Source organism: Rana temporaria, chromosome 5 (assembly GCF_905171775.1).
Source record: "Rana temporaria chromosome 5, aRanTem1.1, whole genome shotgun sequence".
NCBI classification, from domain to species: Eukaryota; Metazoa; Chordata; class Amphibia; order Anura; family Ranidae; genus Rana; species Rana temporaria.
Genome location: NC_053493.1, coordinates 101,893,739 through 101,912,060, shown reverse-complemented (window position 1 = coordinate 101,912,060; position 18,322 = coordinate 101,893,739). Strand labels below are relative to the sequence as shown.

Here is an 18,322-nt window from a genome sequence, read left to right as displayed (position 1 = left end):
ATTTCTTGTAGTTTTTCCACCAGGTTTGCACACACTGGAGGAGGGATTTTGGCCCACTCCTCCACACAGATCTTCTCTAGATCAGTCAGGTTTCTGGGCTGTCGCTGAGAAACACGGAGTTTGAGCTCCCTCCAAAGATTCTCTATTGGGTTTAGGTCTGGAGACTGGCTAGGCCAGGACAGAACCTTGATATGCTTCTTACAGAGCCACTCCTCGGTTATCCTGGCTGTGTGCTTCGGGTCATTGTCATGTTGGAAGACCCAGCCTCGACCCATCTTCAAAGCTCTAACTGAGGGAAGGAGGTTGTTGCCCAAAATCTTGCAATACATGGCCCCGGTCATCCTCTCCTTAATACAGTGCAGTCGCCCTGTCCCATGTGCAGAAAAACACCCCCAAAGCATGATGCTACCACCCCCATGCTTCACAGTAGGGATGGTGTTCTTGGGATGGTACTCATCATTCTTCTTCCTCCAAACACGGTTAGTGGAATTATGACCAAAAATTTCTATTTTGGTCTCATCTGACCACATGATTTTCTCCCATGACTCCTCTGGATCATCCAAATGGTCATTGGCAAACTTAAGACGGGCCTTGACATGTGCTGGTTTAAGCAGGGGAACCTTCCGTGCCATGCATGATTTCAAACCATGACGTCTTAGTGTATTACCAACAGTAACCTTGGAAACGGTGGTCCCAGCTCTTTTCAGGTCATTGACCAGCGCCTCCCGTGTAGTCCTGGGCTGATTTCTCACCTTTCTTAGGATCATTGAGACCCCACGAGGTGAGATTTTGCATGGAGCCCCAGTCCGAGGGAGATTGACAGTCATGTTTAGCTTCTTCCATTTTCTAATGATTGCTCCAACAGTGGACCTTTTTTCACCAAGCTGCTTGGCAATTTCCCCGTAGCCCTTTCCAGCCTTGTGGAGGTGTACAATTTTGTCTCTAGTGTCTTTGGACAGCTCTTTGGTCTTGGCCATGTTAGTAGTTGGATTCTTACTGATTGTATGGGGTGGACAGGTGTCTTTATGCAGCTAATGACCTCAAACAGATGCATCTAATTTAGGATAATAAATGGAGTGGAGGTGGACATTTTAAAGGCAGACTAACAGGTCTTTGAGGGTCAGAATTCTAGCTGATAGACAGGTGTTCAAATACTTATTTGCAGCTGTATCATACAAATAAATAGTTAAAAAATCATAAATTGTGATTTCTGGAATTTTTTTTTTTAGATTATGTCTCTCACAGTGGACATGCACCTACAATGACAATTTCAGACCCCTCCATGATTTCCAAGTGGGAGAACTTGCAAAAAAGCAGGGTGTTCAAATACTTATTTTCCTCACTGTATATATACCATATTGCCTTTACACGCACATGAACTTTAATGGCATCCCAGTCTAAAGCCTCGTACACACGCTTGGTTTACTCGGCAAGAACCAGCAAGAAAACTGCTGGCAGAGCTTTCTTGTCGAGTATACCGAGCGTGTGTACGAAGCTTTCAGGTTTCTTGACAAGAAAACTGCCCAGAATCTAGACGAGAAACATGTTCTCTATTTTCTCGTCGAGAAACCCGAGAGTGTGTATACTTACCTGTCACCATGGAAACCCATGCATGCTCAAAATGACTTCGACACATGCGCCGTAGCTTCCTAGGCATAGGTAGGGTGCAGCAAGATGGTGGCGACGGCATCGAATGTGATGAGCGCATGCTCGTAGTACGCGATGACGTCACCGCGTTCTTGCCTTTCAAGAGAACCACGGTTCTTTTGAAAGGAGAGTCTGTACACTCGGAATATAATAAAATATAGAATACTCCCTTTGTTACTCCTATCTTGGGGTATAGATGGGGAAGAAGGGAAAAACTCAAAATGTTCCACATTGTGTTATAGTGTACACTTAGTTTACCATTAACCCAAAACCAGTGTGATTACCATAGGCGTGCGCACGGGGTGTGCCGGGTGTGCCCCAGGGCTTTTTTGCTGGCAGGATCTCCATTCTGGCACCTCTGCTGATGGACAATAGGAATGCTGTGACTATGTGAGTGGAACTGTTTTTTGTTTGGCTGTATAACTCCTGTGAGTGCAGCCACTGACCGCGGAGTGAGCAGGCAAGCGGCTGCATTTTCTGATGCTACTTCTATAGTTCCGGCTACTGCATCCCTGACAGTTGAATATCACTCTGCCGCCTGCTGTCAGGTAGCATCGGGGCTGGTTTACCCCCACTGTTTTTAATAAAAACCTGCCCGCTGCCACTGCGGCGCTTCCGCAGCCCACCACTGCCCTTTGTCTGAGAAAAGCATTGCCCCGTCTCCCAGCTTCCACCCTGCAGTGCCAACAATGCAAGAACCTGAGGCGAGGAGGATGCCTGGGACTTGGGACTGAGGAAATGTCACTGGTAAGGGGGGAATTGGGGGCAAAGACTACCAAAAGTGTGTGTGTGCACGGCACTGCAGCAGGCAGTGAGAGAGGTGGGTGAAGTGCAGTCATTCTCAGTCACACTGTGTGGGACACAGAGAGCAGCTGAAATGAGAGTCCAGCCTGCTATGCTTGGATTTGTAGTCCCATAGAGGGGAGGGCAATGCTTACACATACTGGGGAAGGGGTCTGGTCATACAAACTAAAATACTCTGTGCTGTGAAGGGGCTGCTATGGCTGACCTGACCCCTTCTAGAAATACTTATTATCTGGCACACTGTTTTAAAGGGAAACTCTGGGGATTCTGGTGTAAGGGAGGCTCTCTGGGAACCCTGATTTAAGGGAGAAACGGGAGGTAATGCTGTGGAATCTGAAGCAGTGGCGGTGTGTCCATAAGGGGCGCATGGGTGCCGCCCCTCCTCTCCTGCCACCCCTCTATTACCATAGATAGATTCATGCATTGCATCACCACTGACACCCCCTATTCAGGTGTCCGGCCCCTTGTCGGGTGCCGGGAGCCTGAATTACAGCAGTGGGTGTTGTTTGAAAGCGTCTAAAAAGGTGAACAGCGGGCGTCATGCTGGGCGATCGCTGTTCACTCAGCGTTGTGTTAGAAAAGCAAATTAATATTCGCTTTTCTTAACACTGAACCGCCTCTCAGCCAATCAGGTGCTCAGGTCTGTTACCTGTCACCTGATTGGCTGAAACAACAGGCACTGTGATTGGATGCCTATCAGGCATCCAATCATAGCAGAGGACAGGAGAAGACATTGAGCATCATGGAGAAGAACACCGCCGCCATTACCCGCTGCAGACAAGGTAAGTGCTGGGCGGGTGGAGGATGCACACTGGCAGCATTTGATGGGCACAGTGGCTGCGTTTGATGGGCACAGTGACTGCGTTTGATGGGCACAGTGGCTGCGTTTGATGGGCACAGTGGCTGCGTTTGATGGGCACAGTAGCAGCATTTGAATGGCACTGTGGCTGCGTTTGATGGTACAGTGGCAGCATTTGATGGGCACAGTGTCTGCATTTGATTGGCACAGTGGCTGCAATTGATGTTTTTTTTTCAGTTTTTTTGCAACCCCCCAAATATTTTGAGCACCAGCCGCCACTGCTCTGAAGTAAAGGAGGACTCAGATGTGAGGGGGTCACCATGGACACTGTGGAATATTTAGGGGCACATTCACAAATGCTTTGATTTCTGAAGAGTGATCCACAAAACAGATCACTTTTCATAGAGCATCTTAGAGGTGGTGAGGAGACGTTGTATCGCCTCCACACCACTTGCTTTAACCTCTTGAACTGCACACAGTTGTGTGGCGCTTGCAGAGTGCCGTCATTCATTTGTATGAGTCACATCTAGAGGGTGCGACACCTGCTGAAAGCAAAAAGGGATATAATTGCAGCTGTGGCATGTGAACATGCCCAGCCGCTGCCTCTACAGCTAAAAGGTGGTTGTGGTTGAGGGGTGGTAAAAGAATAGTTCAACCACAGAGTTTTACTGCCCCTCAACCACTATGTAATGGCAATGACATCAAGTGTAAAAAAACATAAAAAGAGTAAAATAAATAAATAAATATAAACAAAGTTTTAAAAACAAAGTTTTAAAAAAAGCTCCAAAATGTTTAAGTCCCCCACCCCCACATTTACGCACATATAAACATGGATGTTTATATAAGGGGGGGGGGCGGGGAAAAAAATTCCGTCCCAGGCGCCCATAACTCTGGTTACGCCACTCCTCTAGTCTTGGTCCGCCCCCCGGGTCCAATATAAAAAACCCATTGCGGCCCTTGAGTCAAAAAGTTTGCCCACTCCTGCCCTAATGCAATAGGCTGTGCACGCCTATGGTGATTACCTTAGGTACAGGGTATACATGGGGGATTTACTATGTATATCTGGGTGGTAGCTGGGTGGTCCAGGGTGTTCCTTCAATGCACTACATTTCAGGAGTAACTCCTGTTTCTAATAAGCTTTCTAACGTATGCCACCCTATTTGCATTTTCATTTTCTTTTATGTATGTAAATTTATGTGACCTACTACAGCAATCTTTATGTGTGATGTTGACATGCAATCTGTGACACCGAATGGGATGCCCTATTGTATTTGCACAATGTCTTATATAAAGAATTTGTTAAAAAAAATACAGCAAAACTCATTTGTGCTTTATTGCACCACAGTGCACAGATATTCGCTGCAATGAAAAATGAATTCTGCGGAGTATTGTGTGTGTCTTACAAATAAAACCCAGTTTGGCCATGATTGAGTGGATTGTACTGAAATAATCTAGATATTAGCGCTGTCACCTGTTCCAGCAAAAATGTACTAAATTAGCCTATGTTTGTAAATACTAAGGCCACATTCACGCCTATGTATGTGCATTCTTTTTGTAGTAGCCATTGTTATTTCTTGATGTTCATGTCATACAGAAATGTACAATGGGTATAATACATATATTTCAGTCGTTCACATTAAACAATACAGCCCAATTTAAATAATTGCATAATTGATGCTCATTGAAACAATTAATTTTCTTCTGTTGCCTCTGTGACAAGACCTATCATTAACAAAATGTATGTAAAACAATTACTAATATTAATGCATGATTAAAAGAAACATACAAAATTGTGGAGCCTTGGATCTTCATGTAGTTTCACCTAGTTGTGGAGGTGAGATTGTTGACTTATTCTCTCGGCTCACTCGATGTATACAATAATTGAAGGGTGTGCGAGGCTTGTTAGAAAATAGGAAAGTGTGTCCATAAATATTCACAGGTAATATCCACCGGTCATCTCAGCAAAACTGATCAAAAACATTAAATTTCAACCAATTTCTTCTCTATTGGTCAAGATTCAAGCCCTGCAAGCACCACCCGGCTAAACAAAAGTTCAACTGAGCCAGGTAAAAAATTATTGGATGAACAGTAACTGCATCCTATCCAATCGTTGTCAAAAGTTTGTAGAATTCACATCTCTAAAATTTGTCCCTTTTTAACAAAAGCTCCTCATTCACGCCCTTGTTATCTCTTGCCTTGACTATTGCAACTCCCTTCTCATTGGCCTGCCTCTCCATAGGCTATGCCCTCTTCAGTCTATCATGAATGCTCCTGCCAGACTTATCCACCTTACCAACCACTCAGTGTGTGCCAACCCTCTCCTCCAATTCCTACACTGGCTCCCGATCACCCAGCGAATTAAATTCAAAATACTAACAACAACATACCAGGCCATCCACAACTCTGCCCCGAGCTACATAACCAATCTTGTCTCCAAACATATCCCAATCCATCCTCTCCGCTTTTCTCAAGACCCCCTACTGTCAAGCTCTCTCGTCTCCTCCTCCAATGCTCATCTCCAGGATTTCTCCAGAGCCTCTCCCATCCTCTGGAACTCGCTACCTGAACCTGTCCGGATATCCCCTACTCTTGCTACCTTCAGGCGATCCCTGAAAACTCATCTCTTCAGGGAAGCCTATCACGTCTCCAACTGATCTTTTACCACTTCCATCAGCTCATTCCCTATTACACCCTATTAAATTGTAAGCTCTTCTGAGCAGGGTCCTCTTAATCCTCTTGTATTTTATTGTATTATAACTGTATTGTCTCTCTTTTATATTGTAAAGCACTGTGTAAACTGTTGGCTCTATATAAATCCTGTATAATAATAATAATAATAATATTAGATGCAATCATAGGTGGGTATTCAAGCAGTTGCGGGTGACACAGCTGTGAAAACAATAGTCAGCAGTGGAGAATGTTAGCTTTAAATGGGAGAATCAAGAGAAATTGAGACATGTATGGTCAGCCTTAGACCTTCCACAGCCCTTAGCTTGGTTTTTAACTGAGTTGAGAACTGCTAAAAAATAGCCTTTTCTGTTAGCTATACACATTACGGAGAACCTGTTTAGTTTTCATTACTTGGAAAAAAGTGGCTTTGGGCACTGGATACCCTTAGGCTTCATGTACACTGCTGCTGGTAAACGGACGTTTAGGAACAGTTGGGCATTTTTTTCAGTTGCCCATGAACTCTCCTCTGTTATCTTATCAGTACAGGTACACTGGGTCGTTTTTAGGCAGTTGAGTTAAGAAGCATTTTTTGGAACGCAAAAAAAAATACGTTCAGGACGGATGTTCAGAGGCATTTGAAAAACCAAATGCCTGTAACAGCTTGTAAACGCGCGTAGCCGCGTTTCAATCACAGGCGTTTTTAAAGGAAATACAATTTTAACTATTTGGAAAAAAAAAAAAAATGCCTCTAAACGCAAACACGACTAACGCGGCTAAACGTGGCATGTAAATGCGGCAAAACTGATGTTTTTAAATGTCGGTTACTATCTGTCAAGTTAAAGTGGAAGTAAACCCTCCTATCATTTTCAGCCAAGAAAGCTGTCATCTTATGCCTCGTACACACGACCGGTTTTCCTGGCAGGAAAACTGCCATGAGGGCTTTTGGCCTGGAATCCCGGCCGTGTGTATGCTCAATCGCAGTTTTCCAGACAGGAAAAATGAGAACATGTTTTATTTTTTCCTACCGGGATTCCCAAAGTTTTTTAAGCCAGCAGTTTTTCTATGGTGAAGCCTGCGGTGGAGCATACACACGGCCGGGTTTCCTGACCAAAGCTCTCATTGGCAGTTTTCCTGCCAGGAAAACTGGCTGTATGTAGGGGGAAAAAGCTACCGAGCCGGTTCTAGGTTTTGCCCTTGGTTTTCCCGGCTGACTTTTTACCGCCGGGAAAACCGATCGTGTGTACAAGGCATTAGTCTCTGTTTAATTTGCAACTGCCATGATGCCGCACATGTGATCCGCTATGTCACCAGCTATTGGATGGTTTGACAGTTTGGTTGAGAGCACAACCAATGTGACAGCTAGCATTTCTGGCATGCCGGAAATGTTAACTGTTTTTTGAAACTATCAAATCGATGGATTTACTTCCGCTTTAAATCGTTCAGGAGAGGTTTTAAAACGTCCCATGTACATTAAGCCTTATTTTGTTCGCTTCCCTCCCCTGTAAAGGAGTCATGGGATTCTCAAGTGCAAAAACTGCCAATTGACTTAAAGTGGAGGTTCACCCGCAAAAAAAATTTTAAGATTAGATTCATGCTCATTTTGTCTAGGGGAATCGGCTAGTTTTTTAAAAAACGAAGCAGTACTTACCGTTTTAGAGAGCGATCTTCTCCGCCGCCTCCGGGTATGGTCTTCGGGTCTGGGCGTTCCTTCTTGATTGACAGGCTTCCGACAGGCTTCCAAAGGTCGCATCTATCGCGTCACGAGTAGCCGAAAGAAGCCGAACGTCGGTGCGGCTCTATACGGCAACTGCGCACCGACGTTCAGCTACTTTCGGAAAATCGTGACGCGATAGATGCGACCGTCGGAAGCCTGTCGGAGGCCTGTCAATCAAGAAGGAACGCCCAGACCCGAAGACCATACCCAGAAGCGGCGGAGAAGATCGCTCTCTAAAACGGTAAGTACTACTTTGTTTTTAAAAAAACTAGCCGATTCCCCTAGACAAAATGAACATGAGTCTAATCTTAAAAAAAAATTTGCAGGTGAACTACCGCTTTAACATACCAAATATATGACATGCAAGACATAGAGGCATTTACACAAATTCTTATCCAATCCATTGTGTGTCCAACAATAGTTATTTTTTCTTGTCCTGGTACTTAATAATATGTCAGAGAGCAATAAATAAGTGTGTGGAGGATGGCTAAAGCCTTGCAGGAGGTCATGGCATTGCCTGTGGCTATAGGCAAGCTGATAATTTGTTACACTAACAAGTTTAAAATCGTGAGATGGGTCACCCAAAGGCCCCAGGCCTTGGCATTTTGCATCACGCTCTTACCTCCCTCGTAGAGTGTCAAAAGAAAATAACATGTTACCATATTAGTCATTTAAACCTTTTTCCCTGCTTGCTTTTTGCACTTGTCCAACACTATAAATAAGATTTGAAAGAGCAATCAGAGTGAATCTGCAGGGGGCTTCCACAATAGATGGCATCATACAGTTAAATTATAGACCACATACAAACTAAATGTTGCGATTGTTTGGAAAACTGTGGTCACCATTAGGACGTGTTTTCTTTAAAATGCGTGGGTGTGACATCATGTGGGTGAAATTCACCTGCATCTCTGGTAATACTGTGTACTCCAGCTTCCAAAACATGATTCACGCATTTATTTTTGTACATTGCTCTATATGCCCAGATTTATTAAATGCTTTACTTAGGAACATAGAATTTAGCAAAGCAAACTCCCAGCTGCTTTTCATTTCTTCTAATAAGCTGAATTCTTAAAATGGTCTTGCATTGTGCATTTGTAAACCATATTTACAGTGACTATAAAGAAAGAGATTGACTCTTCTCAGGGTTGCTGCATTCACTCCAGTAGAGTAAATTTCTATCCCTGGTTTGTGGACTGGCCATATGAACCTGGGTCTGGGGCGATAAAACCATACATTGATCCCAGGGCTGCATTAAGAGTGTGTCCTCATACACACAATCGGATTTTCCACAGACCAAGCCTCTGACATGGGGAAACCCATGTTCCATACACGCCTCACCTAAGGAGCACCAGCTCGATATATATGAGAAAGAAAAAAGTATTCTAGAAGATGGGCTTTTAAATTGTAGTCCCCATGGTTAATATAAAACATATTGGGCTAGATTCAGTAAGAATCGCCTATCTTTAGCTGGGCCTAGCGTATCTTTTATACGCTACACCGCCGTAACTTTGAGAGGCGAGTCCCGTATTCTGAAAGAATTTGCGCCCGAAGTTACGGCGGCGTAGCGTATATGGGCCGGCGTAAGCCCGCCTAATTCAAAATAGGCTGATAGGGGGCGTGTTGTATGCTAATTAATCGAGACCCCACGTAATTGACGCTTTTAACGAACGGCGCATGTGCCGTCCGTGAAAGTATCCCAGTGCGCATTCTCGAAATCACGCCGCAAATACTCAATGCTTTCAACGTGAACGTAACTTACGCACAGTCCTATTCGCGTACGTCCATACTTAACATTGGCTATGCCTCATATAGCAGGGTTAACTTTTTGCCGGAAAAAGCCTTACGTAAACGACGTAAAACAATGCACCGGGCGCACGTACGTTTCTGAATCGGCGTATCTAGCTCATTTGCATATTATACGCGGAAATTAATGGAAGCGCCACCTAGCCGCCAGCGTAAATATGCACCCTAAGATACGACGGCGTAGGGGACTTACGCCGCTGGTATCTAGGCAACATTGAGGCGTATCTGATTCTATAAATCAGGCGCCGAGATGCGACGGCCCGCATTCGGAGTTACGACGGCGTATCTGGAGATACGCCGACGTAACTCCTTTATGAATCTAGCCCATTATATATATATACCAATCGTTATTATAAAGATAAAAAAGTTTATTAATTAATATATATTTATAGTGTTCATAAAAGTGAAACAAACAAAGGCCCGGCTTTAGTTGCCCCTTTGTTTCTCTTTTATGAACACTATATATATATATTAATTAATAAAAAAAAAATCTTTATAATAATGATTGGTGTGTGTGTGTATATATATATATATATATATATATATGTTTTATCTTAACCATGGGGGTACTACCATTTAAAAGCCCATCTTCTACAATACTTCTTTCTTACTGCATTAGACATCATGTTGCCCCTGCCCTGTTGCCCCTTTTATTAGGCAATTATATTAACGCCAGAAAATGCCATTGGGGTAGTATGCTACTTCTTTACTGCAAAGACCAGCAAACCAAAAAATTGCCGCTGCCCATGGAGGAGCATATGACTCCCCTCCCATCATGCAGTGCTCAGGCTAGTGGCCAATCTCTAGGCCTGAGCACAGCAATATAGTAAAGTAGGTGATGTCCCCATTCTGTGGTGCTAACAGAGGAAGGAGCATTGGGGGTTCTGGAGAGATGGGTAAAAAGTGGTCAGAAGGAACGAACACGGTGACTGTGTCTTTTCTAATGTGCACACACACAGGGAAGATTAATTTATGAGATTCTTAGTTTGATATGTAGGTCTCTGTACTTTTTGGTTAGAGAAGCCTGAAGTATAAAACTGATATATTCTTTCTCTTGCAGTTGAAAAATATCTCTAATTTGTAATGTCTGCCGAACGTCTAGGTGACTTATGTTGTACCGCATCACCAGCCGACCGCTGCCAGCTGAGAAATACGAGGCATTTACTTATTGGTTGGCAGAGACATTTTTCTTCATAAAGTAGTAACTGAAGTGATGGTGCTCTTGTCCCGTACACAATTTGTGCCAAAAAATATGTATTATCATATTACGTACTACTACTGAGCAGAACTACTGTAGTTCAACTCTTATCATTGTCCAAACCTCTGGATTTAACTTTATAGGAAATTTAGTGTACTTAAGTCATTTCGCTCTCTTTCCCAAAACTACGATTAGATTCCTGTTCGTATCAGTTTCCAGTTTTGCAAAAGGTATAGTAGTGTCACTCAAGATGTAAAGGATGGGGGGAGGGGGGTGGAATGCTACAAGAACCAGTAATTTTAGCAGAAGCTCCAGAGGGGTGTAGAAGATGAAAAGGTCCAGAAGCGACAGAATTGTTAACCACTGGTTGAAGGAAATATAATTACTTGATTCCCCCATCAACACAGTCACTGTCCATAGGGGAATCCCTCACGCAGAGCTATTGTATTCTGAGAGCAGGAGGTATCCCCGCTGTCAGAATATAATGATCACTGCTGGTGGCTATAGCTGCCAGCAGTGATTTAATAAAAAAAATTAGACAGGCTGACTGTGCTGAAGTCGATTTATGAATAAACTTCAGTACAACCAGCCTGCCCATACATGGATCAAAATTCAGCCTGTTCAGCAATGGATCAAAATTCAGCCTTTCTATAGCTGGCTTTAGTATACAGATGGTATAATTTTCACACACAGGGCAATTTAAAGGCCTCAGACTTTATCTGGAAAGACATTCCTTAAATCTTGGTTGGGACTAGCCAAGTTTCAGACCATGTATGAACAGGCTGAATTGATCGATCAACTTGGGTACAATCAGCTTGTCGGATTTTACATGTGATTATTGCTAGTGGCTATTATAGCCGCTAGAAACAATCACTGTGTTCTCCGGCAGAGATGCCTCCCCCTGCCCTGTGGACAGTGTTTTGGCATGTAAGAATGTAAGCTCTACGAGCAGGGCTCTCCTGTACCTTCTGTATTGAACTGTACTGTAATTGTGCTTTACATTGTAAAGAGCTGCGTAAACTGTTGGCGCTATATAAATCGTGTATAATAATAATAATAATAATACTTACCTGGTATGTGCAATTGAATTGCACAGAGAAGATGCAAACCTTCTCTTTCCCTGCCGGAGCTCCTGGCTCCTCCCCTCTGTCCAGTGCCCCCATACTCCTCTTTCCCTGCCGGTGCTCCTGGCTCCTCCCCTCTGTCCAGTGCCCCCATACCCTTAATTATTAAACTGACATTTGTAACATTGTTACCTGCCATATCCCATTCAATTGATGGTGTATTTTAACAGCACAGCTTCAGGCACCTGGCAGACATTAGTTTCTTTTTGTCAAGTCCTACAAGGTGACAGTCAGGGTGTGAATGAGACTCTCAGCAGATACACATTACCAGCTGATCCATAAGGAAATGTCGCTGGGTGGTTAGGATTTGTTATAAAAAAAGCCAGCATCCTCAGCAGCCATTCTTCAAAATAACCTTTATTCAAATCATCAACAGAGGATAAAATCATATCCTCGCTTGTACGCTTAGCTGCTGCTGGCCTTAGTCCAAGCTGCAATGACTAAGGACTTCAACGTCAGAAACACGGAAACTAAGATCCTATTTTATCCTCTGCTAATGGTTTGCATGAAGGTTATTTAGAAGAATGGCTGCTGTGGGTGCTGGCTTTTCGATGTTCAAAGTTTTGGATTTACTTGTGGCTGTGCACCCTGCAGTAAAGGTGTTTATATGGATTGAGTAGGTACACTTTGTTTTCCTGTGGCATGGATTTTATGGCTGATATGCAGAGATCAATACAAGACCATAAGCCTATTTATTTCTCTTCTAAAATAGATTGCACGGTGGTTGTAATGTTAAACAATCCTTTGACTTAATTATTTTAGTTGGCCATGCACTGGCAGATTGCTTATTAAGACTTGAACTTCAAATCCGACGGACCTGCTGTCATTTTTCTCTCTTCCTTAGCTGAAATATGGATATGACACATACATAGTGAATATGGCATATATAGAGATAAAAAAATTAAAGAGGAACTGCAGTCTGTTCACATAATTTCACATCTTTGCGATTCTGAAGCTTCCCTCCAACCACTTTGATTATTATTTTATATATATATTGTGATTTTTGTACTTGCCAGAAATGCTGCAGAAATCTCCCTCCACTGAGTCTGGCTGCAGACATTTTAACTGTGGGCAGCTGAAGCTGCTGCCTGTTCACTTCCTGGATTTACACAGACACACAGAGGCACACCTCCAGCTCTGCAGCCCTACAGCTCTCATTGGCCATCTTATGATTTATGCCCCCTCCCTTCCTGGCAAACTCTCACGAGCGTGAGCAAGAGAGCTGTGTATGATGTCATAAGCCTAGGCTAATGACCAGACGAGAAGCAGGAAGTGGGCTGTATAAGGTATTTACTGGCAGAATTTTTTTTTAATAGATGGAAAGCTGAAAAAATTACTGAAGGCCCGCTCTAATAATTGTTTCAGGACATGTCAGGAAAACAATGTGTGTGGCAAAGGGTAGCTTCAGCACTTACAGTAGAAGTTCACTTTATTACTGTGCAGCTAACTTGTACAAGGCACAGTTTTCATTTCATACTTGCTACAATATCATTCCATCTATTCTTCCATGAGATCCAATGGTATGCTGAGTACCCAAAATCTCCTGCACTGTGCTTGACTGTCTTCTTGGGAGATGTCCCCCACCAGGAGAATACAATGCCTCGGCAGGAGGAATTTCCCTGTCAGCACTGTCTGTGTTGATGAAGGAATCATGCAAAAATGTTTCCTGCAACCCATGGGAACCAGGAGGGGTCATCACCAAATGGCAGATCACGATTCTGGACCCAGACTAAATGACAGTCCTACCTGGACCACGCTGTGCCACTTAGCAGCCTGGGTGCCCCGTACTGGTTTCCTCACCATGGTCACAGCTTTCATCCTTACAGGAAGCAGAGGGCAGGAGGCGCGGCATATGTGGACGGCGGGCGGGAGCTGCATACCTTTTCAAGTTCACAAGCTGGTGATTTGCTACTAGGACATGGGGTGGTCCTAGCAACAAATCACCTACCTGTTAACGTGAAAAGTTAGGCAGCTCCCGCCCACCGTCCAGTCATGCCATGTCACCTGCCCTCTGCTTGCTGTGTAAGGTAGGATTCTAAAGATTGGGGAGGGCTGTGATGAAAATATTCGAAAAACCTCAAGGAATGGGATTATATAGGCAACACACAAAAAGCTTCAAAATATATATAAAAAATATATCAATTTATTACAAAAAAAAGGGGAGGGCTGTGATTGGAAGAGGAAATGATAGGAAGGGGGAATTCATGCTAAGTGGACCAGGAGAAAAGAAACAAAGATGCAGGGGCTCTGATGAAAATATTTGACGTGACCAAGATGTAAAGAGGGGGACTGTGATGTGAAGGAGGGACCAAAAACACTACTGTAAAGGTGGGTGTCTGTATTGTAAAAGGTGGGCTGTGAGGTAATGGGGAGAGACTGTCATGTGAAGAGGGGGCTGAAGACACAGAAGGGGGGACGTGAAGCATAGAAGGGGATTCTGTGAAGTAAAAGGGGGTGCTTTGGTTTAAAGGTGGGCTGCATTGAAAAAGGGGAGTCTGTGGTGTAAAAGGGGACTGCAAAGTGGGCGCTGTGGTATTAAGGGGAGGAATGTGATGTTAAAGGTGGTGTTGTGGTGTAAAGGGAGGGTCTACAATGTAAAAGGGTGCACTTTGGTGTAAAGAGGGAGTGCAATGTAAAAGGGGCATTTTGGTGTAAAGGGGGGGGACTGCAGTGTAAAAGAGGGCACTGTGATGTAAATGGGGGGCTGTGATGTAAAAGGGGGTGCTGTGGTATAAAAGGGGGGGCTGTAATATAAATGGGGGAGTGGGATGTAAAAGGGGGGTCTGCGACATTAAAGGAGCAAAAGGGGATGTTGTGGTTGTAAAGGGGAGGTGCTGTGATGTATAGAGGAGGACTGATATAAAGGGGGGAACTATGATGTGAAGGATCTGAGTCATTACACAAACATGAGATTTGGACCTCTGTTGGAAGAAAATTTGACTGACCCCTGTTTTAAAACCCCAATGTGAATACAAATGCATTTTATATATATACACAACATGATTATAGTTTTAAATAATTAAATAAAAATTAAATAAAAAAAAAAATGAAATTAAAATTATTATTATTCTGTGTGCTGAGAAATTTACACACTCTTCTTCAAAATAAATGACAATTGCACATCAAATTGATCATTTATACATATTATACCGTATGAACAAACTACAAACAATACAAAAATATAGTCCAAAATTATTCAGGAAGTGTTCTTCCTTCCCCAAATTTGTGCTCTATTAGTGCTTCAAGAAAAATAGCTCTATATACCCTCGCCTCCAGCTCATTCTCCTAATAGTTTAAAGTAAAAAATAAAACTATCATAGTCTTAAAAAACTCCATTGTTTATTAAAATGATATAAATACACTCACATTTCACTTGCACTGATATTTGGTGCACAACAGAATAACTTACAGTCATTCTAAAATCAATTATTAAAAACAAGTGAAATTTTTTAACGATATTTGTCCAGTCATCGAATGTACAAAGAGTTTTCATATGAATGTTTGTACGAATATTCACATCCAATAACCTAGGCTTGTATGGCCAGCATTACTTGTATTTATGAAGCTGCGTATGGCCACATGAGCTGTTCTTAAATTAAAAAAAATGGACAAACATCAAAGGAGTTTTCTTATCTTTTTATAGTAGTGACCTCAGCTTATCGGTGACATTTAGGGTCTTTTTAATATTTGTCTTGGCTAGGCAAAGTGAGCTTAAACCAGTCTAGACCTGAATTAAACCTCTAAAATTGTAATACTTTGTCTCAGGGGTTGAAAAGGAAGAAAATACATTTCCAGATGCCATTTCGCAATGCAATCAATATTTTTTGTCTTTTACTTACACGGTAAATAACAGTGTATTGACTCTTTGGGAAATGCAGCGTATTTTCGCTTTTGTTAAAAATCAATCTGATTAATGATTAATCTCTACTGAAATAGTTTTTATTGTTTGCTAAAATCCTGCAGAACCATCTTTGCATAGTTTGGTTTATTTTTCACAGTATGATGTTGCCAATGATGCCAAAGGAAAGCAAGCTGTTCTCTTAAAGGGTACTGATTGCAATTGCAGGAGGTATTGGCAAACAGCAGCAATTTGGGAACAATGGGTTGCCAGTGTGCCCTTGCTTATGTTCTGACTAAAGACATACTCAGCCTGTACATTTTCTTAAAGTGATACTAAAGGTAATTTTTTTTAAAACAACAAATATGTTATACTTACCTGCTCTGTGCAATGTTCCTCTTCTTCTTGGGTCCCCTATTGGTGCTCCTGGCCCCTCCCCCCTGCTGCAAAAACAAGGTTGTGATTGAGAGTAGTGGGTGCGAATGGCTTCTGCTGCTGTCTCTGAGCCAATGAGGAGGGAGAGCACAGGGAGAGCAGCTGCTCTCTTGCACTTCACTGGATCCAGGTTGCGCTCATGTTAGTATTGGGAGGGTACATACTGAAGGATTTTTTACCTTCATGCATAGAATGCATGAAGGTAAAAAACGTTCAGCCTTAAGGATCCTTAAAGTGATACTAAACAATGTTTCATTGCCATTATCTCTACTATTTATGTATAAAGATCATGCAACTGTATTTAATTTAATCAAAAAAATCATCAGAGTACCTTATTTAATCATTGCTGTTCAGAGGTCTCCTGACTTTTCCTAGGTCTTTCAGGGAAGGTTTAGATGGAGAAGTTTCTTGTACTCTGCTCATGTATGAATCTGTGTCTGCACAGACATCCAGATTCCAATAAGCTCCCTTTCCTCAGACCCCCACAACCACCAGGCCAGGGTTGCGGAGATGAGCCCTTGTCCTCAACAACACGATGACAATGTGCTTTGCTTTTCTGCCCTTAAAAAAAGGGGGGCCCTGAAGGGCCTGATATGAATTATGGGGAGCTCCTGCACTTTTTTTTTTTAACGGTCTTTGCTCCTTTATTTACAATGCAGGACTCATAATCTGCAATATTCATAATGTTTAGACATTTAGAACAAGGACTCTGTATTGAATAATGCTGACATGTTAGCTCCTGGTCATCTGGGGGTCTTATATGTATTTATACGCTGTATATTAGCTAAGGTTATTGTGCATTACTTTTAAAGTTATATGAAGTCTAGAACACTATGAGCTAATGTGCTCAGTGTAAGCACAGAGATGTATTTTGCACCATTATTACAGCCTCTACTGCTGCATAAGCATATATCTCATGTTAAGCCTGTGTGTAACTTGTAGCTGCCTACTATCTCTGATGTCCCAGTAGATTCATCCCTGGAGATGAGTCTTGTTTTCACAACTAACCAACCAAGTAGTATTTGTGAACTTGGTTTTACTTCTGCAAATTATTTTGCTTAGGGGACATCATCTTCAACTGTTATGCCCACCTTCACGTGTTCCTGTGCATGAGGCTATAAAATACCCCTATCATAAGATAAAAAGAGGGGGGGGGGGTTACAAAAAAAAAATCAGACATTTTCAAAACATTGGCCAGTACATAGCACTTGGGAATTTGTTGGATTTATTTTGCTAACTCATTTGTTGATATCATTTTATTTATGCAGTTCCTTGTAAATGAAAATATGTTTTTGTTGCTAGTGCAAAGTGTATCTTCATTCCCGAACCCCTGTATTTATACTGCAGATTTCATTGTTGATTTATGATATTGAAGTGGAAATGTCTATTTGTTTTTGTAGGGTTTGGAAGTGCAGACAGACTACATGCCCCTGCTGAACTCCCTGGCTGTCTTTGGCTGGCAACTGACCTGTGTGCTTTCAACACCTATTGTGAAAATGAGTAGGTAAGGAAAACATGGCCTAAGTGGAACTGTTCAGAGCGTACAAACATGTTCTCTCCTCTGTACAAGTCGTAGGAATTCTGGGTGCCTGGTAGTGTCTTCCCCTATACAGTTTTTGCTTTTTTTGTGTATTTTTTTTTTTCTGTGAAAAAATGAAAAATAATGAGGCTGATGGGGAGACCTTTTTGGCATAAGAACAGGCTCAGGATAGTTAAAATGTACTTCCCTAACTTTTAGGAGTCGTTTAACCACTTAAGCCCCAGACCAAAATGCAGGTAAAAGACCAGGCCCCTTTCTGCGATTCGGGACTGCGTCGCTTTAACTGACAATTGCGCGGTCGTGCGACGTGGCTCCCAAACTAAATTAGCATCCTTTTTTTCCCACAAATAGACCTTTCTTTTGGTGGTATTTGATCACCTCTGCGGTTAAAATTTTGTGTGCTATAAACAAAAATAGAGCGACAATTTTGATAAAAAAAACAATATTTTTTACTTTTTGCTATAATAAATATCCCCCAAAAATATATAAAAAAATGTTTTTTCCACAGTTTAGGCCGATAAGTATTCTACATATTTTTGGTAAAAAAATCGCAATAAGCGTTTATCGGTTGGTTTGCGCAAAATTTATAGCGTTCACAAAATAGGGGATAGTTTTATTGCATTTTTATTATTTTTTTTTTTTTTTTACTACTAATGGCGGCGATCAGCGATTTTTTTCGTGACTGCGACATTATGGCGGACACTTCACACAATTTTGACACATTTTTGGGACCATTGTCATTTTCACAGC

At 42.4% G+C, this 18,322-nt stretch overlaps 1 protein-coding gene across 1 annotated transcript in view; it reads left to right on the top strand.

The window, feature by feature from the left end:
- The window catches only part of RFTN1 (raftlin, lipid raft linker 1), a 475,198-nt gene that overhangs the window by 429,149 nt on the left and 27,727 nt on the right, over nucleotides 1–18,322 (top strand). The window contains exon 8 of the mRNA XM_040352954.1: nucleotides 17,433–17,536. Within this exon, the coding sequence (XP_040208888.1) occupies nucleotides 17,433–17,536 (104 nt within the window). The remainder of the gene's footprint in view (nucleotides 1–17,432; nucleotides 17,537–18,322) is intronic.